Source organism: Malus domestica, chromosome 11 (assembly GCF_042453785.1).
Source record: "Malus domestica chromosome 11, GDT2T_hap1".
NCBI classification, from domain to species: Eukaryota; Viridiplantae; Streptophyta; class Magnoliopsida; order Rosales; family Rosaceae; genus Malus; species Malus domestica.
Genome location: NC_091671.1, coordinates 10,615,209 through 10,641,800, shown reverse-complemented (window position 1 = coordinate 10,641,800; position 26,592 = coordinate 10,615,209). Strand labels below are relative to the sequence as shown.

The following is a 26,592-nucleotide window of genomic DNA, read 5'->3' as shown; positions in this document are numbered from 1 at the left end:
TTTTCTTTCTATAATCAGAATCGTTTAGTTTTTTAATCTCATCCGAAGTTTATTCCTACGGTATAATATTTGTGTTTTACCTAACTGAATAATACTTGCATTTTTTCAATGGGAGAATGCACATATTCTACCTTTTGCAATAAGTGTATTTTCATCATATAAACTCTATAGTCAATATCGTTCGGTTTTTTTAATCTCGTTTGAAGATCATCATACGGAAAAATTATTTGATTTAGAAATCTTTTAGTCAACCAAATGTATCAAATAAATAGACGGTTCATTATGAATATATTACTAGGTATTCACATCGTCAATTTGTTTCATACATTTTGATGACTAAACAAACTCCATTCGAATATTTTTTTTTTTTGTAGGGATCATCTTCCAATGAAGATTATAAATTGAACGGGTCCAATTATGAATTTCATAAGATAAATATACAGTATTCGAAAGAAGTGAGATATGTACGTTCCCATGTGATGAAACATGAGTATTATCTTATTAAACCAAGATTTTCTTATGGGTAATGCTAGGAAGACTAAATTTGTAAACAAAATTTTAGAAACTAAATGATATGGAAGTTGATAATTGGTTTATTACTTAAACGTTGATAAACATACTCATACCTATTAGTGACACATTATTTAATTTGTAAATTTTATCTTTAAATTTAATTTCCTTAGCATTACCTTCATATATCAAATCATGCTAGAATTTTCGTATGTTACATGTCAACCCATTTTTCACGCATTTATTGGGCCGATAATTTCAGGCTCACAGTCACTCTATTATTGACTTCGCACAAATATTACAAGGCCAATGGAGCAGCTTTGGTGTGATGAGCACGTTTTTGTTTGCCACTATTTATGTGGTGTACGTTCATCATTCTATTTATCATGGTTAGATAAGTTTGAATTTTGAGATTTGTGCTTATCCACTACACGAATCTCGAAATTTAAACTTATCTAACGGTGATAAATAAGGTAGTGAGCATACACAACACTAAACGATGGTGATAGTCCTAAATATCATTTGGTCCACCCATGTGGCACTTGAGTTGATTCTGTTATGAATTATCTTTATCCTTGTATAAACATCCACTCAACCGCACTGTCTCAAGAATAATCACTCACCCTCGCGTTTGAACAACAGACCGTAACGTAATCTCATAAATCATTTTGCGCAACAACAAAAGCAAACTTGAGAAAAGTTGATGGCATTGTACCCAAATACCAGTTTCTCATCTCGAACGCCCTCAAGAATACCCATTTCAGTGTTGCGGGTGAAACACACTACTTATCCGACTATCTTGTTTCTCACGTGATATGATTCACCCGTCGCATGAAAGTTATTTGGTTGATGAGAAAGGGAGAATCATTACCTAAGATGAAGTTGAAGTTGAAGTTGAAGTTGGAGACATGCTATGCCCCATTGCTCAACCACTGCATACGACAGTGTCGCTACTGCACAGAATGCAGAGTTCAGATCCCACTTCTAGGTCCTCCTACGCAACTAAAAACACTTTCTTTGTATCAAAAATAGAAAGAAAGAAAAAACACTATTCTATTTTACTAATTATGATTAGATTATTAAATCTGGATTAGGGTTCTCTGCATTCTGCAGCAAACAGGAAGAATCTCCAACCATTATCATCCAAACATCCAAAATATTAAACTAATTTAAACAAAAGTTAGATCCATTTGATAAACTAATTTAAAAGCTGATTAATATTATAATTTATACATAATGATGCACAGATGGGTCCACATGAACTCCTTTCCTCCATACCTATAAAGCATAATTTTACAGCAAACCAAACAAAATTGTACGACCTGGAGTGAGTGAGTGAGTGAGAGTGGGTGGGCAGCTCAGCTGTTCAGATAAATATTACCTTCTTCCTTCCATAAACAAACTCTTTTACTCAGGTTCGTTATAATCATTCACACCATTACCCGTCTCTCTCTCTCTCTCTCTCTCTCTCTATTTCTTGGATTCCTACTTTCTTCATTTTCCCGGAAAATATTTTACTGTCTACTTCCCGAGAAAACATTCTTTATTACTTTCCCCCTCGCGCTCTCTACTTTCCTAGAAAAGTTCACTTCTTTCTTTGATTGATTGATTACTCATTTTCTCTCACTCCAATCCTCCAAGAACCCATCTTTCTTTCAATCCTTGCATCCCCACGAAAATCCCACTTCTGGGTTTTCTTTCCCATTCACTTAATTCCCCCACCGAGCTCTCAGAGCTCCAATGGCGGCCGAGAACGCGCTGAAATCGAGGGAGGTCTCCGCCATGATCAAACAGGGCTTCATCTCCGATCAAACCCTCTCCTTCTCGCCGTCAAGATCCCTCTCCAAGCTCTATTCCCCCACCTCCTCGCCCTCCAAGCCCCTCTCCTCCCCTCCTTCTCCCCAACCGCCGCCGCCCCAACTCGCCGGGTCAAATCAGTCTCTGACTCGACCGACCCCGTCCCAAACCCTCTACGAGATGATGTCCGACGACCAGAATCGGGACTCTAAGCTCCTCCCGGACCGGAAAATCCATGAGAAAGTCCACAGGCTTCTCCAAGACGCGCCGTTTCGGAACCCCAATTGGGGAGGGCTGGTGTCCGGCGACGTCAGGCTGACGGTGGTGGCCAAGGACGGGTTCAGGATCTCGATGGACGTGCACAAGAGCGTGCTGGCGGCGAAAAGCCGGTTCTTTGCCGAAAAGCTCCGAAAAGAACGGGGGGTTTCGCACTGCGTGGAGATTTCGGACTGCGATGACGTGGAGGTGTATGTGGAGGCTGTGGTGCTCATGTACTCTGATGATCTGAAGGGGAGGTTGATGGGTGAGGAGGTCTCTAGGGTTTTGGGTTTGCTAAAGGTATGTGCTTTTGGCTTTTGGCTTTTGCTTTTAGCATTTTCTCTGTTTTGTTTCTCTCTGTCTTATGCTCTGTTTGGTTGGTGAGAAAATTTTGGATTAGGACATATGAGTTTTGGAAATCTGTGCACTTTTGGGATGGTCAATAGAGGTTGTTGATGTACTGTTAAAGTTACTAAAATAGGCGCAAATAAAAACTTATCGAATTTAGGAATCCTAATTCTTGTATTGTACACGTCTTTGATGTATCGTTAATTTTTTTTTTTTTAAATTCAAGAAATCCCATTTGACATTTGCAATTTCTTGTGCAAAGCTGCATTTTTGTTGTCCTAGTTGTTTATCTTTTAAAATCAACAGCCCGAATCTGTATTTTCTTAAATCTATATGAAAAATTGAATAAAAGAATCGAATATTCGGTATCTAGGAGTCACGGTCTCTGTATTTGTTTATCGAGTTTGTGACGATGAATATTTGTGAAATTTTTTGTTTTGTTGCAGGTATCTGCTGCTATAATGTATGATGAGGGGATTGCCTCATGCTTGGAGTATTTGGAAGCTGTTCCGTGGTCCGAGGAAGAAGAGGAGAAAGTTGTATCGCAACTCGGTGAGCTCCAGCTTCATGAAGACTTATCCAGTGAAGTTCTGCTCAGAGTTTCGTCTGAATTGTCCACTTCTGCAAGAGCTGATGGCATTTTCATGAGACTGCTGACCGGCGTTCTTCAAGCGAAAGATGATAGAGCTCGGAGGGAAATGAAGGCTCTCATTTCTCGGTTGCTCAGAGAGGATGCAGGCAGTGACAGCAATAGGATTGATGTATCTAAAGAAACCCTTTACCATCTTTGCCACAGATGTCTGAGTTCTCTTGTCCTGTGCTTATCTGAAGCTACATCTGCGGATGACGGCAGGCGGGACCGTGGGGTTTTGATGGCAGAGATAGCGAGAGAGGCTGATAACATGCAGTGGATCGTTGGTATTCTGGTGGACAAGAAAATGGGCGAGGAGTTTGTCAAGTTATGGGCAGATCAGAAGGAGCTTGTGGACCTGCATTCGAAGATTCCAACCATGTACAGGCACGAAATCAGCAGGATCACTGCTCAGCTATGCGTTGCAATTGGGAGCAGGAATTTGCTTGTGCCAAAAGAAACAAGATTCTTGTTGCTATCGACATGGCTGGAAGCTCTGTATGAAGATTTCGGATGGATGAGGAGGGCTTCTTCAAGATCTATTGATAAGAAACTGGTTGAAGAGGGAATAAGCCAGACAATTCTCACACTGCCATTGCAGCAGCAGCAGACAATTTTGCTTAATTGGTTCGATCGGTTTCTAAACAAGGGAGACGACTGCCCCAACATTCAGAAGGCATTCGAGGTTTGGTGGAGAAGAGCTTTTATCAGACACGTATCGGAGCAGGAAAATACTCAGTTGCAAATAACTGTTTGTGACTATCCAAGCTGAATAAAATCTACATACAATGTACACGTACATAAAAGCAATACTTTTGTATTCCGTACCAGTTTTTATCGCATAGTTTTTGTTGGCGCTCACGAGCGAAAACTACACAACTCTAAGGCACTGTGACCTACAAATGTCTGAAATGGAAACATTTTTTTACGGTTTCTGAACATTCTTTCTCTGAGCAGCTAGAATTTACAGAGAGATGTCAATTTTGAAGATCAATGCTATGAAAATGTTACATACAAATTATACCGGTACCCATCTCTCGTAGGCAAAGTTCAAGCCGGAAATGAATCAGACGAGTTTACACAAATGACTCGAGATCCGGCTGCTACATGTTGCAATGTATACGAGCTTCCCAGTTAAACGATTTCCGGTCAATTCTCAAGTAACTGAGGTGAAAGACGGGAGCCATCAAGACATGACAGTAGCGCCACCAAAATGATAGAAGCATCGAGGCTGCGTGACACAGTTCGGGAGAAATGTGATGCTTTACAAACCATTTTTCTTCAAATCACGTAAGAATCGGTTGTGGCCCATAATCGAGTTGCACATCTGAACGCGGTAGCCCCATATCTGAAGAAACACTGCTCATGGAAAAATACATTCAGTTAGAGTGAGAGCGCGCGCTCAGAAAGGTGGTGGTGCTGCCAACGGTGGAGCCTTCATCGGAGGTGGCGCAGAAGCATCTGCAGTTTGAGTGAGAGCGCGCGCTCAGAAAGGTTTTTAGTTGGGTTTTAGGCTGTTTAAATGGCAGCACATGCTTCTGCGACCGGTTCGAACCGCTCAAACCGGTTGCAATGTTAAAAACTGTTGAACCAAAACTCATACGCCCGGTTTTTGTTTGGTTTATAAATATTCTTTTGTTTATTTATTTTTTTTAAGCTTATTTATTGATTTAACTTCGAAACTTTCATTTAATCTCACTTTATTCTATGAAACTGAAATTATCTCACTCTACTTTCTGAAATTTACATAATTGAGCTATTTCACCTTATTTACATTCATGTTGACATAAATTTGATAGTTTTGTTTAAGAGTACTTTTAGACCATCTTTGTGACGACCCGTCCTTACTTTTCACTATAAGTTCCTTTCCATTGGTGTGAACTAACGATTTTACCCATTTTTGGACAAAAGTGAAATCTGACGTAGACATGGTTTTCGGCTTTCAGTTTCATTTTCTTGGTTTTGTATTAAATTAGTACCCGTCGCTACGAACGTGTGAGCGCGTGTTAGACTTGAATCGGATATGTAATGAGAAAGTTATGCTCCGTTAAAGTATGTTAACTACGTGTATTTTTGTATACGTACGTGCAAATTTACAGTATCAAAACACTGTCAAGAGGATAGATTTTGTATAATTAAAATTGTACAAATCCATCTAATCCCTAAAAGGGATCCGGTCCCCTTCTTTCATACCCGTCAACCATAAAACTTTTGCTTTTTCCTTCTTTTCCTCTCCACCACTCACATCATTTCCTTCCTTATGGCACCCAATCACTCTTGTTCCCTCAATTTGGCATCCAATCAATGACATTCACACTCACAATAGCCACCAATAAAAAACTCAGCCTTTTCTATTTCTCCCATGAAGGTCTCTCTTTCACTCTCTCTCTGCAACAAAGAAGAACCACCCTCAAAAGTCACAAGCGAGACCTGCAACCTACACCATTGAATCCTCCTCGACCCCACGAACACAACCATGCAACCATATTCGAGAACGAACGAGTTTTGACTCACCAACTCGAAAGGTCCGACTCGGTGAGTTTTGGTTCAACGATTTTCAGGCCGTTCACGGCTTAGGTAAGCCTCGGGAAATCCTAAGAACCTTCATTTCATCCCTATGGGTTGATATTGACCTCGTGTTCATGTTTTGAATGAACGTTTTAGCACATAAAGCTCGAGGGGGGAAAGACTGCTCAGTTTTCCAACAAAGGAGCCGTGACCATTTGGTCACTTTCAACTATTTTTTTCCGACTAACCTCGACCACGACTGGACTCCTAATAGGTATAGACTTGTTCTCTATATTAAAATGACTTTTGAATCATTGAGTTTGATTAACTATCGAGTTAGGGATCAACTCTAAAAGTTGGGAAGAAATTCCCAAATTTTTGGAAAAGTTTGACCATGGCCATTTGGCCACTTTCAGGCCAAATTCTTGGACAGCACGGACCACATTTGAACTTTCTGTGAATATAGATCGATTTATTACATTCCTAGGTACAAATTGGTTTTTGTAGAATTGAATTTGATTGAGAATCGAGCTCGTTAGAAGCTTTAGAAGTTTGACCTTCAACCTGCAAAACGCAGGAGCTCATGAGAAAGGCGAGTACAGCCGTACTCGCAGGCGCGTGGGCGCATGTGACTGCCAATGCAGCCAGTTGTGGTGGTGCATGGCGGTGCGTCCGGCCTCCGTTTGACCTTCTGTCTATTTGTGTAGGTCCGTGATGTCGAGTAGATCGATTTCATGTATTCAAACCCTATGTTTGAGCAATCTACGGAGGTTTTATTTAAGTTTCCGTGTATGTGTTATTAAACTAAGTTAATAAGTAATTTCACATATAGGGGAAACATATCCCGATGACGTAAGAGGTCAAGCAAGGCTAGGAGGCTTCGTTTCGACTGCGTATATGTGAGTGGGCAGTTTATTTTATATCTATAAGTATTTATAGTTTCCAGAATTGCATAAATATATCACTTTACGTATATATTGCCAAATAATTGATAATTGCGATATAATTGTGATAAATGCTGCTATATGGTTGAGATATTACTGTCATAACATTCATACATATTTGTACATGCTCATCTTGCTGCACCAGTGTTAGTATTCGCCCCAGGGCTAGGGCTAGTCCTTCACGTGTATGTTCACATCACACCGTTCGCTTGCCTTGGATCCAAGGTAGGTGCCAGTCCTGTCGGGTAGATTGCATTAGGCAATCCGACTTGTATGTGATCATGCTTCTACACCAACCTTCACGTGATCGTAATACTAGAGCATATTGATTACACCTAGTCCTGTTCGTGTCAGAAATTATCTGTTCGAACTCGTGTGTCAGCTTAGATGGATGAGCACTTAGCTATACTTGATTATCACATGATTTTATTACTGTGGCATTTATATATCATGACTTGGCATATTTCTGGTTATAATACTGTTGTATTATTGTTTACATACTTACATAGTATGTTTTAAGGAAAATATACTTGTTTTATGGCGAGGGGTTAGTATATTCGAAAATAAAGGTTTTTACAAAATGTTGTTTTGCTAACCCACTCAACTTTGTTTTTCGCCCTTCCAGATTTAGTAACTGTGCTTACGTATTTACAAGGATTCTGGCAAATCTCAGGAGATGGTTAACTTCAGTGGTATAACCCTCATCCTATTCATTATACTGTCTTATGCTCTAACATCACGTGTGAAAAGGGTTCAATCCCACTCACCCACGCACTCCTTTGTTTAGACACTTTTAGATTTAAATTTATTCATATTCTTTTTTTCCACTACACTACACTTTATGGCTTCGTCCTCCTCCAGGTATTGGCCAACACAACTCGATTCAGAGTCCAATGGAACTTTCCGGGTCGGGGTGTGTCAATCTTTAACCCTTGGAGTAAAACCTAAAATTTTTACCCCATAAAATTTAGGTTTTAACGCAAAAATAATTTTTCTGCTCCAACCTTTTTGGCCTAAAATTTTAGCCCTAGATTATTAAAAAATAAATTTAGGATTTTTTTAATTAACTTAAAAAAAATTATGTAGACTATCCTAAATTAATTTTATGAACATTTTAACCTAAAAATATTTTAAATTCCGATAAATATTGAAAAACCACTAAACCTACACTATGAAACTCATTAGACACTATGAAAGAATATGAAATGCATGAAAGAATATGAAACACATGATACAAATGTTTTGTAAGATGGTAGAGAGAAAAATTGGAAGAATTGTAGGAGAAAAGTGAATTTTGTGTGGATGTTTGAACCCAAAATCAAATTTTAGGATAGTTGTAGTGAACTGAGGTGAGTATAGAAGCCAAAATTTGAGACTTGCTCCAAGCGTTAGAGTTGGTCTTAGAAAAAATGTATTTTGAATAAGTTCTCGACAAAATACTAAAATAAAATGAAACAAATATACTATCTGTTTGGAAAAATTACACATAGAGTATAATTTAATATTTAATTTTATATTGAGACAACACTTTTTAAACATTTCAAGGATAGACAAAAGTTAATACAATGTAGAAGACGACATCATTAGCTTTTTTTCTCTGAATCGTGAGTTACGAAAATACCTTCTCAGACTATATCGCAAAACAGTGACGGCTGCCACCTGGGATTCATGATACAGAGATCATAAAGAGGACATTCTTGCCAAATGGTGTAACATCCCACATCGTCTAGGGGAGTGGATCCTCTATGCTTTATATGTACATGCCCATCTTTTCCTAACATGAGGTCTTTTGGGAACTCACTGGCTTCAGGTTCTATCGGAACTCCGAAGTTAAGTGAGTTCGCGCGAAAGCAATCCCAGGACGGGTGACCCACTAGGAAGTTCTCCTGTGAGTTGCCAGATCAAAACTGTGAGGGCGTGGTAGGGCCCAAAGCAGATAATATCATGCTACGGCAAAGTCGAGCCTGGGATGTGGTGGGGCTCGGGCCTGGATGTGACAAATGGCTTGAAGCCAAATAATTCCATCAACCGTTCTTACTCAATCTCATCTTTGGGAATTAACTCTTCTACAACAAATGGAAATCACGGCCCACTCATTCACCCAAGGATCCATTTGGAACGAATGAAACAAATGTGCAGTAGAGTCGGAGCTTCTGACCTCCAATGGGATGATAAAATCCCCAGATAAACTACCTAATAGTGGTGGATCATTTTGGAAGGACAATAACAGTGTGTCTGAAAATTTTGATGGTAAGGAATGCTGGCTATTTCAAGATGGCGATAATGGTGTGAGATCTAAGAATTTTCCATCGCCTGCTAATGATAATACAGTTGAGACAGAATGGATTGAACAATATGACCCGAGTGTTTATATAACTTTTGTGGCTCCGCGGGATATAACTAAAGATCTCAAACGAGCGCATTTCAGGGCCTCTTGGTTCTATTGGTTTCTTAATAAATTAATTTGTGAGCTGGCAGCCCAATGATCTATTGATCACATTGGCCGTAACATGCCACATATGTTGATCATTTGCCAGCTGGTAGCCCAAGTCTATTGCCTATTGATCTCACTCTCTCACACATATTTTTGTGGTGATAATTTCTGGAATCATTTGCTTATAAGTTATTGTCTAATGTTTGGCAAGTTACTTATCTTTTTCGTAGTTTTGAATTAATTCTCGTGTATACTTGTTGCATGTCACAGCCCGTCCCGGAGATGTACGTTAATTATGTTATCGATGGTGTGAAATTACCTAAATATCCTAGGATGTTGAGAATTATTATGGGATGTGGTGGTTTAAACTTAAGATTTTGGACCAATTAATTATATTCCTCTTTTATTGGATCCAATCAGAGCTAAGTGTCCTCTTAGTTGTGATTGGTGTGCATTTTGGGACCACACACACATCCCTACCCTTTCTGTTTTCTCTCCCGTACTCTTTCTCTCTTGGTTTCACTATCTTTCTCCTTGCTACGTACGGACAAGGGGAAGAACACCCCAAAACTTCACAGATCAAGGAAGAAAATGGTACCATTGTGTTCATGAGGACCCTATGAGTTCAAAGGTATCAATTTCAGGTAAGGAAACCTTCGATTTCACGTGGAAACCCTAGCCCCGATTTTGGTCACTATTCATGTGGACGTAAATATGTTGGTTTCAGGGAATTTCAAGCTCATAGAGAGCTTTAGGAGGTCCTAAGGAGGCTCGGGGTGGTTTGTTGGATAAATTTGGACGTCGGGATAGCTAGTTTTGAAGTTGACCGGATTATCGAGCTTCCTCAGGTAAATTCTAGTGGATTTCAAGGCTTAAAAATAGTATAACGTGATTCTACATGTTGTTAGCTTTCCAATGGTTCAAATTTCATGAAAAATGGTGCATAATGAAGAAGTTAGGACAATTTTAATATTTTTCCAGAAACCTGCGAAGTCACTGGTGACCGGCGACTCGCCGGAGAAGACAGGGGAATCTTCCGTCAATTTTGACGGAATATTCTAACGCCGTCAGTTAGTTTGGACGGTTACCGTTGAGTTTTAATAGAATATTCCGAGGAATATTCCTAACGCCATTCCTGTTCCGTTACATGTGCCTGGCACATGGCCGCGCGTGGGGGGCGCGTTTTGCCGTGCCCTTAGCAGCGCATGGCTGCACGTGGGAGCTTAAAAAATTTATCTAAAAATTTGGGGATGATCATGAGGTTGTGTAGGTCACTGTGGTGTATTCATATACCCATTTTGAGCAATGTATGAGAAGTTATTAGCTAGTTTTTCCTATGAGCTTTAAAATAACGTTTTTATAGTTAATTCGCATATAGGTGAGACTTATCTCGAGGACGAACGTATCCAAGGGCGACTCGGGGGTTACGACCCGTCGACATACCAGTGAGTGGGCTTTTGTTTTCAGTATATATTTATATACTTGATATATTTCCCAGAAATGCATTTTTAAGGAAAGTATGCTTTGAAATAATATGCCAAATGCTTTTATATTCTGAATATGCATTTCATGGTTGCATATATATATAAATGTGGTGCTGTGGAGGCACATGTAAGTTCAGGTAAGTTATGTTTGGTTATGTGAATCATCGATGATATGACATGTGATTGAATAATTTTGAGCTCATAAAATTGCACCTAGGGTGATTGTGATTTAGCCAGAGATATGAAGTACAAGCCTTTTTATTTATGTCACCTTCCGCATTATATGCTCATATTGGATCCAACTTAAGTGCACAGTCTTGTCGTATAGACCTTATTTATGATTCTGACTCGTACGTGACTAGCGATTTATTGCCCGGCTATTATGAGAGAGTAAAATTGAGCATAATTATTGTTTATACCATATTTAGGGCCTCGTATTTAGATCTCGTACAAATACTCGGGGGACTTAAATGTAATTATGGGATAAAGGAAGGGGCAAATATGTAATAAGTGAGGAGTCCTTATTCTATAAAAGGACCCCTCACCCTCACAATTGAGGAGGGCTCATTCTCACCCTCAGAGGCCATTTCTGAAGCCTCTCACCCCCTCTCAAAGCTCCTCACATCCCCCAAGCTCTCTCTCCCTCTTCAACAGAGAAATATAATACAATCAGTGTGGACGTAGCCCAAACCTTGGGGTGAACCACGATAACTCTTGTGTTATTTACATTACTTGCAGATTCACGGTCGGATTTACGTTGTACCAAGACCATCCGGTTTTGTGCATCAACATTTGGCGCCGTCTGTGGGAAACGACACGAAAAGTTATGTCGGTTCTCTCTCGATTCTTCACATCCACCGTGAATCTGCATAAACACCAAACCAAAATCTCAGATCTCTCTCTCTAGAAACCCAGAAATGGGGCCAGCGAAAAAGCCCAACTGAGAAATAAGGAGCCATTCTTAATCTCGCCAGCCCGAACTCACAACTTACAGCTCCATGCTTCAGAAAAATGAAGGTCCCCTGCTACCCTTCCGCGAATTCTCAGTCTGAAATCACAACTTGCAACTTTCAGTCTTCCATCTCTCAGGCTGGCGATTATCGACAAATTTCGCCAAACCCGCCAGCCATGTCTACCACTACCACAGCAACAGCTGGTTCCACGAATGCGCCAAGTGGTATGATCTCAACCGTCGCTTCATTGTCTCCTCCATAGACAGCGGAAGACAACGCGGTTTGTGCCCAATCATCACAAGCCGTATGATCAAATCCCCCGACTCTTCTCGGCCCTCTAGAAGTTCGGCAAACCTGCACAGACCACCCCACCGTCTCAACCCGAACCCAAATGCGAGCCCAAACCCGCAACTGGCAAACCCTTCAATCGACTCCTTGTTCGATCAGGCCACTCTGATCTGCAAGAGCATCGCGAGGAAGGTGTTCCTGCACGAATCATATCAGGAATACAATTTCTGTACGAAACTATGCCACATCAATTCGAAACCATGAGTTTTGCTGCAACCACCAAACTCCTCTTCAAAGTCCTCTGCTATGGCAATTATATCATTGTGGTCGGAGGTGGAGGGCCAAAGGTTCGACTCGGCAACCACAAAACTGACAGATCCCGACTCCCTATCCCTCAAACTCTGCAAACAGACCAATCCCGACGCCCCCTGCCTCTCCGAGCTCGTCCACCACTTCCTCCAAGACGACGAGTCGTCCGCCGCTGGTTTTCCCGATAACGAGTCTGACTCGGACCAAGTCGACTCGGCCTCCGACGCGGACGCAATCAACTCCATCCTTAGGTCCGTGGCATCTTCTGAAGCGTAAGATTAGAGAACAAGGATGTGATCGACTCTATCCTTAGGTCCGTGGCACCTTCACGTTCGGGAAGAAGGACACGTCGACGGATCTGTACTCGATCTTTTCAGTCAAACAGAACAAGATTAGGAGCCATGCAATCGGGAATCAGGAAGTTGCTAGTGGAATCGATGACGGACTTCGTTTCGAACATGGTGGACAAGTCAGCGTACGCGCTGAGCGTCCCCGTATCGGTATTGGAGGCCTGCACGGCGTTGGTAGAGGAAGGCAGAATTCCGGAGCAGGTGGAGATCATAGAGGCGGGGTCGCAGCGGCAGAAGGAGATATCAGTTGCGATATATTGTTGCAGATTTGTGAGAATAGTGCTCCCAAAATTTACTGGCACGTAACCTTCGATTTTGTTAAAACCCAAATCAAGGGCGACGAGCTCTCCACCGCCATTGCGCTCCGGGATCTCGACACCTGTCAGGTTGTTATTCACCAAGTCAACTTGCTGGATAGACGGGAGGAGAAAGAACTAGAGCATCTGAAGTCTGAACTCTCTCTCTCCCTCCGCTGTCAACTCTCTTAGTCTCGCAGTCAACTCGGACAAGGGAAACAGCTAAGAAGCTTGTGGGCATTTCATTGCATCCATAACTAGCAAGAATGATGATGTTGAAAATAGAGCAAGCTTGTGCGAATACTATTGTTTTATGCGCTGGATCCCATTGTTTTTTATGAAGGAGAGAAACCGCCTGGTAGAGAGATTCTAGAAACATCTGCAAGAAATCTCCTTCTCAGTGATGGGACTAAAGTTGCTGTCAAGAACAAAGAAGGAGTGGAGACAGCGCAGGAGCCAGCATTACACACCACTTGGCCTTACGGATCAAGGACAGAGAATGAGTGGAGAGATAAAGAATAGCAAATGGTCATTGAGGTGGGGTTTCTGAAGACAAAGAAATGGAGTGGGAGGCCACGTTCTTTACGTTATTTACATTTTTTACAGCTGGAGTACACCATCTTGTGTTCAAACAGTAGAAACCAGGCTGAAAGAGAAAGGCAGTGGCGGACAAAGCAAAAGGAAAAGAGAAAGAAAAAAAAAAAAAAAAAAAAAAAAAAAAAAAAAAAAAAAAAAAAAAAACGGCAAAGCCCAAAACAAATGGGCTAGCATGTTGTGGAGGGCGAAAGCCTATAAGCTCAAAATAGCTCCAACCAGACGATCAAAAGTACGCCTACTACTCCAAATTATACATGAGGATTACTCAAGTCATTCATACATAAACATTCATGAGCATCACTCGTGATAATCATACATAAACATTCATAACCATCATTCATGTCAACATTCATGAGCATCACTCATGTTAACATTCATGAACATCACTCATGACAACATCCATGAGCATCACTCATGTCAATCAACATAAACATTCATGAGCATCACTCATGTCAATCAGCTTCAAAAGCTTCATTTACAGAGCTCTAGCTTCAACAACTTCATTTAAAAAAGCTCCAGTTTCGAAAGCTTCATTTACAGAGCTCTAGCTTCAAAGCTTCACTTGCAAAGCTTTACCTACAAAGCTTCAGTGCAGGGTATACAAATACCGCCTCCGAACAACCACCACTTCGGCCCATACATGGATTCAATTTGAAGTCTCCAGCCAACAGACTCTATTGACCGAAGACTTGGGGGACTACATTATGTACCATATATTGGGCCTCAACTGGGCCTCATAAAAAATACTTGGGAGACTCTAGCCGACTTATGTATTGAGGAGCGAGCCCTTATTCTATAAAAGGGACTCCTTCACTTTTAGAGAGCACTCATGAAAAATACTTGGGGGACTCTAGCCCATCACTTATGTATTGAGGAGTGAGCCCTTATTCTATAAAAGGGACTCCCTCACCTTCATTAGAGAGAAACGCCGCCAGCTGAGCAACCGCCTCGCCGCGAGCATCAACTCTAGCCCATCATTTATGTATTGAGGAACGAGCCCTTATTCTATAAAAGGGACTCCCTCACCTTCAAACGCCACAAGCCAAGCCAACCAAGGCAACATAAGCTACAAGCAAAGCGGCCTCACAACATGTGCTACTTCTAGTTGAGCATCATTTCAGATTGGGCACCGCCTCATATCAAGCACCAGTTCAAGACGACATCTAGTTACTTCGGCCCACACATGGACTGAATTTCAAGTCTCCAGCCAAAAGACTCTCTTGACTGAAGACTTGGGGGACTACTGTTTATACCATATTTAGGGCCTCGTATTTAGATCTCGTACAAATACTCGGGGGACTTAAATGTAATTATGGGATAAAGGAAGGGGCAAATATGTAATAAGTGAGGAGTCCTTATTCTATAAAAGGACCCCTCACCCTCACAATTGAGGAGGGCTCATTCTCACCCTCAGAGGCCATTTCTGAAGCCTCTCACCCCCTCTCAAAGCTCCTTACATCCCCCAAGCTCTCTCTCCCTCTTCAACAGAGAAATATAATACAATCAGTGTGGACGTAGCCCAAACCTTGGGGTGAACCACGATAACTCTTGTGTTATTTACATTACTTGCAGATTCACGGTCGGATTTACGTTGTACCAAGACCATCCGGTTTTGTGCATCAACAATTATATTACATCCAATCTTGTCGTACAGACCCATTTTTAGTGGTTCTGACTTATGTGCAGTATATTGCCATATAGGTAATTGTAGCGACTCCGGCTAGATTGACTTTTGAGCTATGAATTCAGCCATACAGACTACCACAGGGGTTCCGGCTAACATATCATATTTCTACGAATTTATTCTTACCTGAATTGCTTACTCTATTATATCTTGGCATGACATACATTTGAATATGATTATGTGAAGCATGAATTGAATTGATATGATCATATATATATATATATATATATATATATATATTATGTATATGCTTATATCTTGGTTTTGGGAAAAATTATACATGTTTTACAGCGAGGGGTTAGTATATTGATAAATGAAATGGTTTTGTAAAGCATTTTTTTTTGCCCACTCACGTTTTCTATTTTGCGCCCTTCTAGGTTTTAAGTAAGCTTGCTGTTGGTGGCTTAAGGACGTCGGCAGTTCTGACTTATCTAAATAATAGTAGGACATTCCTGGTATTGTATAACTAGTACTTGTCCTATTGGACTGCATCTAGACTTTTATGCTCTGAATAAGAGTGTATACTGTTGTAACTAACTCCTATCACTCCTTGTTTAGTAGTGCACTCTAGTAATTTAGTTTTTATTTATTTGTATATTTCTTATCATTATCGCTTCCGCACTGTACACATGGCTACGTCACTCTTACGTAACGGGCAACATGCCTTGATCTCGGTCGGGGTGTGTCATTGCCTTTATGTTTCGATTAGATTGATTCTGTTTGTAGCTTCTGATGTAGTATTAAACCCATTTGCCTTCATATTTTCAAATATAGTATTAAATTTTGATTTGTATATAATGTGTTAATTTTGGAATAACATGTATAATATTGTTTGCGAGATTGTGTAATGTGTGGTTGCGCCTCCAGTCAATTTGTGAAGAATTGTTCTTCCCTTAGCTAGGAAAATCTATAAAAAAAAATTAATGGAAAAGCCAAGTCGATTGACTCAGGCTAGGAAAATCTAGAAAAATAATGATCAAAGACGAGTTGAACTGATTCTGCAAAAAAAAAAGTCGAGGACGGGTTGAACTGATTCTGCAAAAATGATCGAGAATTGATTGAACTAATTCTGCAAAAATGATCGAGAACTGATTGAACTGATTTTGCAAAATAGTTAAGGACGGGTTGAACTAATTTTGCAGAAATAGTCGATGATGAGTTGAGTTTATGACACATTAATTTTGTAGGAGTTGTGAGGATTGAGTTATATTAATAGCCCTAAAGCCTTAGGGGTATTGCTAGTATTTTAAAACATTGTTTCCATGTTTCTGGGCTGTGCTTTAGTTGTTTTTATGCTTTTTTTGATCTCTTATTGAAATGTTTAAAGATTAGTAGAGTTCCTTGAATATATTAATTTTTTTTATCTCTTTATATAAAGCTCTCTATCTATTTTATGTCAAGTAATACGTGGAGTAACTCCTGATATAACAGTAAAAACAAAAGTAGTATGCGGAATTCTTGTAAAAAACTTGAAGTGATTTTTTTTTAGTGACCCGATAACGTTAGCAAGTTAAATGTTAAATTAACCACCGATGATATTCGAACCTACGCTGTCATGCAAGGGCACAGTGACCTTTCCCAAGGTCACTTGCTAACTTGTAGTGATTAATATATGCATTTCAAATTTTTCACGGCCAATCAATAAATAAACGTGTTTTATTTAAACCATGCGTCCCTAAATTGAAAACCCTAGATGAAACCACGTCCCCTTTCTCCCTAAAACCCTAGAAATCCTAACCATGAAAACGGTCTCAGGGGTCGTCGTCTCGTCGAAGCCAATCTCTCTCTCCAAAGCGACCTCCACTCTGTCCTCCTTCGTCACCAGCGACACCGGCGCGTCGCAAGAGTTCAGCGTCTACCTCCGACGCACCTTGACATCGTTCAAGGAGCTGAAGCAGCTGCACAAGGAGCTCAAATCGCCGAGGTCGGAACGGAAGCGATCGCGGCGGCACAGGTCGGAGGCCGAAAACGACGACGCAGAGACCGTCGGAGAGAATCCAGCGCAGAGTGCCGGTGTGAGTGAAGTGAGTCATGGGCTAGAGTTCAAGCCGAAAACGCAGAGACAGGTAGTGGATGCCGAGGGGAAGAAGAAGGAGAGGAAGAAGGGTGAAGTTCCTAATTTTGGGGAAGATGGAGGTGGAATTGCAGAGAGGGGAGGGGACGGTGGTGAAAAGAAAGAGGCATCTGATTCAGTAGAGGTGCCTAGGAAGAAGAAGAAGAAGAGGGACAATGATGGTAATTCTAATGAAAATGGGGGGCGAATTGACAAGGGAGATGGTGGGGTTAAAATTGCAGAGAGGGCAAATGGGGGTGTTGAAAGTAGAGAGCCGGCTGATTCAGTTGATACACAAAATAAGAAGAAGAAAAAGAGGGACAATGTTAGCAATTCCGGTGAAAATAGGGGTAAAATTAAGAAGGAAGATAGTAAGAAGAGGAAGAGTGGGGTATTAGAAGATGGAGGTTCTGATGCTTCGGAAGAACAAGGGGATAAGAAAAAGAAGAGGAGGAAAAGTTGAGAAGACAATGACACAATTGTTCATTGCTGTCGGTTTTGAGTTTTCTGGGATTCGGTGGAGATTTCAATTCCATGAGGGCTGCTCTGCACGTTCAGGGTAATTTTGTGGGGATACTGTTTTCTATGTAATGCTAATTACTAATGCCAGGTGATATTATTGATTGCAATGAAAACTTTGATAATGCCCTATCGATTTTGATTCTTAATACGAATGTTATTTCAGTTTGTGTTTTCTCGGTTTTGTATGTCAAGTGTTATGATTATTTCAAAGAACACTGATTCTATCACTTGCAATTTTGTAGATGGCTAATGAAATACTGGCCTACGAAAGGAAAAAAAAAAAAAAAAAAGGCCTAGAAAGCGCCGTTGGATGATGTGTAATCAATTGAGAAAACTGTGGTTACTCATATTTCCAAGAAATTAAGGATGCTTCTTTCACTTGTTGGGGATTCCATACATTACATTCTTTGCATAAATACACGTTTTCCGTTTACGTTCTTTTATCCCTGTTCTTTTTTTCTTTGATGGGTATTTGGTATTTCCTTTGCTCTTGTATATAATGATCCAAGGCCCTGTATATGCATAAGGTTCTCCACCAGCATATTCTAATTTTGGGCATCTTTTTTTGTTCTTCTTGGATCAGTTCATTTACAATAGTCTGTCAACTTGTTTCCTCAAGGCTTATACCTTTTTGAAGTTTGAACAGAATAACGCATAAACCTATCAGATACCGTGGTAACCAGTTATATAAGAGCACTACCAGGTATGATATCTCTGTATCAACTTTTCCGTGTTCGTGTTTCCTCTTATTTAACAATATTGTCTCCACCATCTTGCTTTCTCCTTTGTCAATTGTTCTTCCTATTTGCCTTAATATATCCATGTCTATTCATGTAATTGAAAACAAAAAAGAAGGGTACACAGTACCAGTTCAACACTAAATACTGCAGAAATTATAGAATCTTTACTCCTCTGTAATGATTCTTTCGATGTGTATGTATTTTTCGTATACCATGTATATTTGAATTCCCTCTGAAAGTGCAGTCCCACATTAGATGGTTCGTGTGTTCGTCATACGCTCCACAGAGAACATATACCATATCCGTTTTGAATCTTCTTTCTATGGAGATTGATACATGTCGGGATGATATCCAATCCAATCCTCCAAACCCCAATCTAAACCTTGGGAGGCACCCTAGCAGCCCATGGTTTCTTCCAAACCTCACCGGAAGAATTAGCAGAGGAGGATGAAGCAGCCTCCCTTCGAGATTGAATCCAGTCCCGAGCGACATGATACGCACTCTTGACTGAGAAGATACCTTTCCTGTCATAATGCCATATGAGTTTGTCATTCGGCAAGCCGAAGCTCGGAAAGGGACAGAATGCTTTGAACCTCCACATCCGGGAAGAGATGGCTCAGGAGAGGAATGTTCCGATTCTTAGACTCATCAATAAGGTATTCTACAAGAACTAAGTCACAGTGGGTCGGTTTCGGGGAAAAAATATGGGACCGAGAGGGAATTGGGAGCCATCTATCTTCCCAAATTCTCACTTCATCTCCCCTTAATAAAGAGGGATTAAGGGAAAGAAAAACTTTGGTAGGAGGAAACATTTGGCCACAAGCCGGTTCAAATCGTCGCAAAAAAACTTTGGTAGGAGGAAACATTCATAGTATAGAGAGGGATTGACTGGGCAACAACCATAATAAAGAGGGACTCTTTATTTTCTTCTTTCCAGTTAGGAATAAAATAACAACAAATACAACAAGGGAAAGAAAAAAAATAAAGATCAAATTACACTAGATAGAAAGGCTTGTGATTGCTTCTCGTAACGAAAATGATCCTTCCTGGAGTCATCTGCAGACCAAACGAAAATGCCATGAAGTTTGCCCTCGCGTTTAAGCCTAGTACAAGCCGCAAAGAACCCGTGTTCAGGAGACAAACCCCCGCTGTTATCTGTTCCAAAGCTCACTAGAATCTTGCCACCCTTGTAATTTGAGCTCTGCATCTCAAAATATTTCAAAAACTGAGTTATAGTCGTGCCCTTGTCGTAGGCATAGAACTGAAAGTTAACATAGTCAATGAGATGCCCGTACTTCCCCCACAATGCCAAGTAATTTGGCTGCACCGAGTCATCATCATATGGTGCTATTGATGTGAAGGACACAATATTGTTTTGTTTAAGGGAGAACAACAGTCGCCCAATGCATTCGGCAAATGTATTGGGATCTGTCTGGAAGTGTTCGTAGTCAATATCAATTCCATCCAAATGATATTTTCTGATTATCTGAGTTAGTGAGTAGACAGCATTTCTAACCCAAGAATTGATTGATTTAGGATTGAAGGACACATTTTTGTTGCCAACGGTATCACCTCCAAGACTCAGAGCTACTTTAGCATTTGGATGAAGGGCCTTAATGGCGGAAACATGGGCAGCGGTGAGGTTCTCTGTGTCCCAGAAGACATTAAAGTCTCCGTTGGTGGGAGAAGGATTATGAGATTGTGTTGTATAATCAATAGCAAAGGAGAGGATGAAGTGAAACTCAACATTGGAATCAACGGGTACTTCTGTGAAAGTGACACCTTTGTTCTCAGCTCCTATGTATTCTCTAAAGAGCTTTGGGTTTGCTGGGGCTGCTTTGATCATTGACGCTGCTGTGAAAAACATTTGAAGAAAAAGGAACGGTAGGAGCTTAAACGAAGTCATGGCTACAAGTGGAACTGTGAAAGTTTCCTACTTCTGGGGCCAATTGTGCTACCTCGTTTGGAGGTACTTATACAGGTGAGCCTCACATGGAATTACTTTTGTTTTGGTGCTGGTGTCTCATTCTTTTGAAGGATAATGTTACTGCTTCGCAAATTCATTTGATTCCCCATCAAGTATGTTGACAAGAATATATGATTTCTTGGCGGATGTCACGAACCAACAGATACATAATAGATATCATTTTTTGTTTATTAAGAATTCAACTTGTCTCATTTGGATACAAAGCGTTGAATTGATTAATTAAGTAATTAAGAACCTATGCAGAATGTCGTATTACAAACGTATCCTAGTCTTTGGATTCTTAGGTATATATTTGGTAAGGAATATAGTGAGACTGCTTATTGCATAGAGCTATCATCTATTTGACGTGAATGCATGTCTACTACCGATCGATTAGTTAATTGTAAGGCTCCATTAACATGAAACCCTTATGAAAGCTATTTCGACACAATTGCTTGTCTACTTCTGATCAATCATTTGCAGGGCTCCATTAACTGGAAAGTGGAAACCCTTATTAATCAATTATGTGAAACAATAAGTTCTACTTCATTTGCAGGGCTCCATTAACTTGACAAAATTAGTTTTTTTCTCATTAATCGTAGGTGTTATGATGTCAAATTGTTGATTAGGTGCTGGAATTTGAATATGCAGACGCAACATGCCATCCATTCAATCAGCGATCAGTCTTCTATCGTGACATGCTACTGCACACCTAGAAGAAAACCATGCTGTTCTTGTTTTCATTAGAGTGGAGTAACTTCCAGACACTTAAGCTAAAGATAGGATCCCGTCTTCTTGGGCGGCTATGTAACTTTCGGGTGTCTTTTTCCCTGCGGCTGCGTGCACAGGTATGCTTTATCTGGGATTGGTTGGTTTCTTCTGTATACTAGGAAATCTGAACTTTGTGCGACCGACACGCCTTAGCCGAACAATTCAATAACACTTCTTGTTTGTTACCAAAAGTGTGGATTTAAAATACTGCAGGCCAGTCCTTTTCTGTGTTTGTTTCTTATATTCCAAGAAATGAAAAAGAACAGCAAGAATCTGCTGGTAAATATTATTGAATATTGAGAGGCATTGTACATTAATAATATAATTAGAGTGTTTAAGTAATTGTCTCACTCTTTTGCTCCCTTCGGCTATTCTTAAGAAAAATGCAATCACACTCAAACAATTTAATTTGGGAAAGTAATTAAAATGCAAAAAGGTACCAAAGAATAAACAAATATTAATGGGTCACAAAATTATTCGGGCAAGTTACGGTCAGAAGAATGGGTTGAAAATATTCAGCATTTGGGAAGATCTGCGGGGGGAGGGAGCAGTTTTTGATTGGGAAGCTTGCCATCCAAGACTACCCAGCCCATCTTCAAGCCCCAGCTTGTGTGGATCTCCAGGTGGCAATGCATAAACCACACACCTGTGCGTTGACACACGATGCATCAACAATCATAATCAACAATAGGAAAATATGATTTATCTTTACGAGTTGTTATTGACTCATTCACCGTTACTAATCACATTAGTAACTATATCTTTGCCTTTACGTAAGTCTTACATCTATGACCATGAGAAAATTCTTGTTCCCAGATGCCCGATTAGGGCACCAAAGTGAACGGTGTAAAATCATAGAGCTTAGTTGATAGGACTGCCTTGTGGTCCAGAGTGTTGGACACAGGAAGTTCTCTTATAAGAGATATGTGATCATTAGTGTGATAGTATAGTTATTGATTTTAATAATTACTTTTTAGGTCAATTCAATGAGTTACCTGGGTTATCGGCAAGAAAACGGATAGCAACCCACCCACCAGAGGGCACACCCACAGTGTTCCTCTCAACAGGGTCAACCAGGTTGAACATTTTAGGGTCCTTATTCCGGTCAAAGTTCCCAAACCCTTGACCCACAACAAAGAAATTGAACCCATGAAGGTGCAGAGGATGGCTCTCAGCACCAAGAATGCTAGTGTCCTGCATCACCAGCTCCACCCTAGAATTAAATGGCAGCACTACCAGCTTTGTCCCATTGCTCACCATAGTATCATTTGGTGGGGTCCCTGTATAGTTGAATGGGACTATGGGATTGGCTGGGAAGTCAGGACTGTAGACCCCACTTGATTGGCCAGAAAAGTGGGATTGGAGTAAGGCAGTGTTTGGCATTGCAAAAGAAATGTTGTTAATTGAGGCTGCAAACATTGTCCCATTGGGTCCTTGGCATGTTTGGTTGTTTTGGCTACAAGGGTTGGTTCCAAGGCCTATGGTGAAGAAAAAGTGCTTATCAACTTTTTGGGGGACATTAGCTGGGAATTGTTGGGTGTTCAAGCTGCGGAGTTTGTTGGCGAATTTGGTTGCGAATGATGTGTCGTTTAGTGCGGGGAGGTTTGGTTTGAAGAGCGGATGTCTCTTCGTTGTTAGGGTTTTGGTTTTGGAGGGCGATTCGTACTCTAGAATGCCAGCAACTGTGGAGTTGTCAAATGTGCCTTGGCCAGTCACATATGGCCTAGCAGTCATGAAAAATGTGGCGTTTGGGAAGTTGGGTTTGGTCTTGAGAAGAACATTTGTGGTTTGGCCGGGGGCAATGAGAATTGTGCGAGTCTCGAAGGGTTTGACATAAACAGCGTCGGCTTCTACTACTTTGAGGGTGTGATTTGCAATACTGAAGAAAAGCTCGTCGTTGAGTGCTGCGTTGATTAGCCGGAGAAGGTAGGTCTTGCCAGGTCGAACCTTCAGCTTGAATGCATCTGCAGAAAAGAGCCACACGTACAAAACAATTGCGATGAAACTAACATAAATTTTCCGTGCATGACATGTTCTATAATGATATTGAATGGAAGCACCATGGATAGTTTTGATACTATATCGATAACATGTTGATACTTTTTGTTGGTTACAATGATATTGACACATTATCAACTACAATCAACAATTCATACGACTTCCGTTCCATATTTTGATACCTTTGGTAGAACAATTGTATAGCGGTCCTGGGAGTCCATTGATGGTATAAGCATCAGAGACATTTGGACCTCCACCTGTTTGCAAAGCCTGCCTAATTATGACTTCAGGGTCTGCATTCCACCACTCACCTGTATTTCAAGTATAAATTATATAGCTTTTCTTGGCAATTATATGCAACATTATAGGCAGAAAATATATTTGAAATTAGAATTACTACCAACTGGTGGACTTCTGTTAAATAAATATATATACATACATATATATAGTTAAATGTTAATTACCAAAAATAATTGGAACCTCCTTGTAGGGTTTAGTGAAAGGGTAAGGCACACCGCGCTTGGGAAGTATGATTAAGGGACCATAAATGGTTGATCTGAGCCATGAAATGTGAGCATGCCAGAAAAGAGTGCCTCTTTGCCCTGTAATGGTGAAGTTGTAGACATAACTGTTGCCTGTTTGTATGGGACATTGGGTCACATATGCAGGGCCATCGGCCCACCCCGATCGAAGTTGTCGAATACCATGCCTGGCCATTTAAAGAAATTAATTAACATTATTAATCAGTACTTAATTTAGATTAATTATGCATGGTGATGGTGTGTATACACTAAAGTTTAAACAAAAAACGATTAGTTTCTATATTGCTTATGAAGTTGTAGTTGATGATTACCAGTGGATAGAGATGTTGTTTTGGACGTGGTTAACCACTTTAATTAGGAGTTGATCACCCTCTCTAGCAATGATTCTGGGGCCAGGAAACTGCCCGTTCACTGTTATTATGCTCTTTGTGTGACACAATCTTGTCACGTTTTGCAGTTTGATCTGTAAAATCATTTAAAAGGATAAACATAAGAACAGAAAAGGAAAGAAAGAAATGGTTGCATGCATGCATGCAAGGACTCAAACTTCATGTATGTGACAATCTTAACATAATGTTTGACAAGAATATATTCCCTTGTGGGTGCGTGTGTTTACATATATATGTACAACTAGCTAGTATATATGTTGTGACATATATATGCATTTGCACATACTTCAAACTTGTAGTGTCTGGTTATGCCAGCAAGAGCATGTTGAGGAATAAGACACAACGTTATGAAGGAAAAGAGAAAGAGCCTAAGAAATGGTGGTGGTGAAAGAAGGTGAACACCCATTTTACACACACACTCTCTCTCTCTCTAGATCTCTCTCTCCTTTTTCTGCAAGAAAGTGAGAAGCTGCTACAATCGAGTGCGTGTTCAAGGAAAGATATTGGGTGTGTATATATAGAGGAGAGGGAAGAGTAGTGTTTGGTCGAGTAGGTGCAAGGTCATAGAAATTAGAAATATAGTCTATTACTTTTCTGGAGGATACAGGAGATTGTAGCAGAAGAGCTTGATGAATTAGCTATTATATTACAGGGATATGCATATACGGTTGTTAGAACAACTTTAGAGTGGTGTCAAAGACAATCAAATATTTCTGTTGACCTCTCTCCTTTCCTTTCAAGTCCAACCTTTCCTAAGTATTTCCACGTCCCTCTGCATATAAATGGACGTGATTTTGACCTACTTAATATTACTTTCCAGGCTTAGCAACAACTACGAGTCTGTCACGAAAGGGAACACTCATAAACAACTCTTCTTTGCATGCATGTATACACAAGTCGTAAGGGAACTAATGATGAATATATGTAATGTGAAATTTATTGGCACCTTGCATATCGCTTTAAGTATCGGCAATTTGTGTCGGGGCTTCTTAGTATAATAAGAAGGGTTTAGGGTTGATAAACAAAGTGATCGCGTGAATCATCCGGATAAGTAAGCGAAAACTAAAGACATTCTACTTAAAAGTAAAAGAAAAATATACGGTAAATTACATAAAATTACCTCAACTATTGGGTCAGTCATAATTTCATATCACATCTTTAAAAAATTTCAATGTCATACCTCATCTACAAATTTTTTACAATTTCATACTTCCGTCAGTTTAAAAAATAAAATCATTTTTAATTTTTTTTTGCATGGGGACCCACCCCGTACCCTTTCTTCCCCCTCCCTTTCCTCCCCCACTTCTCTCTCTCTCGTCATGCCAAGAACCCCCTAACCCACCTAGGTTTTTTCATTTGCCATCCCCTTTCCTCCTATATTCTTTCTCTTTTCTCCCTTTCACGCTGCTACAGTAGCCTCGTCGGCCCCGACCTTGACCTTGGATCCCTTCACCATCTCATCACCTTCACCCCCTAACCCGACCTCGTCGACCTCGTCTGCACCCTCCCTCACCAGATCCCACCCATCTCGTTTCCTCTGTGCCAATCACTACCTCCCTTCTTCCCCCTCGTGCCGATCACCCACCTCACCCGCGCCACGCCATCGCTTGACTCCCTTCCGCCTTCCCTCCTTCCATACCGCCATCGACCGACTCCCTCTTTGATTCCGACTCCGCCTTTACCAAATCGGGTCAACCGGCCCTCTCTCTGCTCTAGTACCATTTCTGCCTTCTTCCCCTGCCCTTCCAAACCCTCAAATCTCTCTGCTCTAGTACGACGCGAAGGACGCCATGATGGTGATTGCATAGGTGGCCGGGTACGAGGAAAGCAAGGAAGAGTTTCAGAGGGTTTTCGGGGTAAGGGTTTTGGCAGATTTGCTGGATGTGGTAGAGTGTGGCTGCAGAAGAGGGCGTTGAAGGAGGTGAGGGAGGAGTGGGTGCGCTGAGGGATGTGCCGGAGAATGGCAGCGGGAAGTGGGATCTGGGTTTAGGATGGTATCTGGTTGATTTTGGGTTTGGGGAAGAAGGGTGGGGAAGAAAGAGGGGGAAGAAAAAGGGTTTTGGGCACGATGAGAGAGAGAAGTGGGGGAGGAAGGGGAGGGGGAAGAAAGGGTATGGGGTGGGTCTCCGTGCATAAAAAAAATTAAAAATGAATTTTTTTTTTAGTTTTTTAATATTTAATTATTTTTTAATATTTTAATTATTTTTTAAGCCACGTCAC

The 26,592-nt window shown here is 40.7% G+C and overlaps 5 protein-coding genes across 10 annotated transcripts; 3 read left to right on the top strand and 2 right to left on the bottom strand.

Annotated features, from left to right (window-relative positions):
• The first annotated feature begins 1,774 nt into the window (after positions 1-1,774).
• On the top strand, positions 1,775-4,485 carry LOC103412998 (BTB/POZ domain-containing protein At5g60050-like). Its single transcript, XM_008351501.4, has 2 exons — positions 1,775-2,865; positions 3,360-4,485. The coding sequence occupies exons 1-2, from the start codon at positions 2,251-2,253 to the stop codon at positions 4,314-4,316; spliced, it is 1,572 nt and encodes a 523-aa protein (XP_008349723.1). The 5' UTR covers positions 1,775-2,250; the 3' UTR covers positions 4,317-4,485.
• Positions 4,486-5,911: 1,426 nt separating this feature from the next.
• LOC103412997 (uncharacterized) lies at positions 5,912-15,986 on the top strand. Of its 4 annotated transcripts, XR_011572976.1 has the most exons (6): positions 5,912-6,121; positions 6,209-6,326; positions 6,885-6,951; positions 7,622-7,688; positions 10,809-10,875; positions 15,769-15,986. XR_011572976.1 is itself a non-coding variant. In XM_070807860.1 (5 exons), exons 1-5 carry the CDS (start codon positions 6,636-6,638, stop codon positions 15,777-15,779), a joined length of 336 nt encoding a protein of 111 aa, XP_070663961.1. In that variant the 5' UTR covers positions 6,552-6,635; the 3' UTR covers positions 15,780-15,986. The 4 variants fall into 4 exon arrangements, 1 of the variants encoding a protein (XP_070663961.1); XR_003767133.2 differs by lacking the exons at positions 10,809-10,875; positions 15,769-15,986 and adding an exon at positions 7,858-7,995 and having other exon boundaries at positions 5,918-6,121; XM_070807860.1 differs by lacking the exons at positions 5,912-6,121; positions 6,209-6,326 and adding an exon at positions 6,552-6,759.
• Positions 15,987-17,039: 1,053 nt separating this feature from the next.
• Positions 17,040-21,785, top strand: LOC103447783 (uncharacterized). Of its 3 annotated transcripts, none has more exons than XM_029088455.2 (4): positions 17,040-18,003; positions 18,550-18,669; positions 20,243-20,687; positions 21,324-21,785. In XM_029088455.2, exon 1 carries the CDS (start codon positions 17,131-17,133, stop codon positions 17,905-17,907), a length of 777 nt encoding a protein of 258 aa, XP_028944288.1. In that variant the 5' UTR covers positions 17,040-17,130; the 3' UTR covers positions 17,908-18,003; positions 18,550-18,669; positions 20,243-20,687; positions 21,324-21,785. The 3 variants fall into 3 exon arrangements, with proteins under 3 accessions (XP_028944288.1, XP_008385212.2, XP_070663960.1); XM_008386990.4 differs by having other exon boundaries at positions 18,209-18,669; XM_070807859.1 differs by having other exon boundaries at positions 18,209-18,669; positions 21,302-21,785.
• LOC103447785 (chitinase 2-like) lies at positions 19,656-20,612 on the bottom strand. Its single transcript, XM_008386992.4, has one exon. It carries the CDS (start codon positions 20,610-20,612, stop codon positions 19,695-19,697), a length of 918 nt encoding a protein of 305 aa, XP_008385214.2. The 3' UTR covers positions 19,656-19,694.
• LOC103447784 (laccase-17-like) lies at positions 21,697-24,862 on the bottom strand. Its single transcript, XM_008386991.4, has 6 exons — positions 24,659-24,862; positions 24,295-24,446; positions 23,906-24,150; positions 23,624-23,752; positions 22,439-23,407; positions 21,697-22,089 (listed from the first exon to the last, which is right to left on the bottom strand). The coding sequence occupies exons 1-6, from the start codon at positions 24,776-24,778 to the stop codon at positions 21,959-21,961; spliced, it is 1,746 nt and encodes a 581-aa protein (XP_008385213.2). The 5' UTR covers positions 24,779-24,862; the 3' UTR covers positions 21,697-21,958.
• Between the last annotated feature and the right edge of the window lie 1,730 nt (positions 24,863-26,592).

Excerpts from the sequence above, each read along its gene's own strand:
- LOC103412998 (XM_008351501.4), top strand. The coding sequence starts at position 2,251 with ATGGCGGCCGAGAACGCGCTGAAATCGAGGGAGGTCTCCGCCATGATC. Across the intron at positions 2,866-3,359 it reads GGGTTTTGGGTTTGCTAAAG|GTATCTGCTGCTATAATGTA; the intron begins GTATGTGCTTTT and ends GTTTTGTTGCAG.
- LOC103412997 (XM_070807860.1), top strand. The coding sequence starts at position 6,636 with ATGAGAAAGGCGAGTACAGCCGTACTCGCAGGCGCGTGGGCGCATGTG. Across the intron at positions 6,760-6,884 it reads CCTTCTGTCTATTTGTGTAG|GGGAAACATATCCCGATGAC; the intron begins GTCCGTGATGTC and ends TTTCACATATAG. Across the intron at positions 6,952-7,621 it reads TTCGTTTCGACTGCGTATAT|ATTTAGTAACTGTGCTTACG; the intron begins GTGAGTGGGCAG and ends TCGCCCTTCCAG.
- LOC103447783 (XM_029088455.2), top strand. The coding sequence starts at position 17,131 with ATGAAAACGGTCTCAGGGGTCGTCGTCTCGTCGAAGCCAATCTCTCTC.
- LOC103447785 (XM_008386992.4), bottom strand. The coding sequence starts at position 20,612 with ATGACTTCGTTTAAGCTCCTACCGTTCCTTTTTCTTCAAATGTTTTTC.
- LOC103447784 (XM_008386991.4), bottom strand. The coding sequence starts at position 24,778 with ATGGGTGTTCACCTTCTTTCACCACCACCATTTCTTAGGCTCTTTCTC. Across the intron at positions 24,447-24,658 it reads CCAGACACTACAAGTTTGAA|ATCAAACTGCAAAACGTGAC; the intron begins GTATGTGCAAAT and ends ATGATTTTACAG. Across the intron at positions 22,090-22,438 it reads TTTTCTTGCCGATAACCCAG|GTGTGTGGTTTATGCATTGC; the intron begins GTAACTCATTGA and ends GTCAACGCACAG.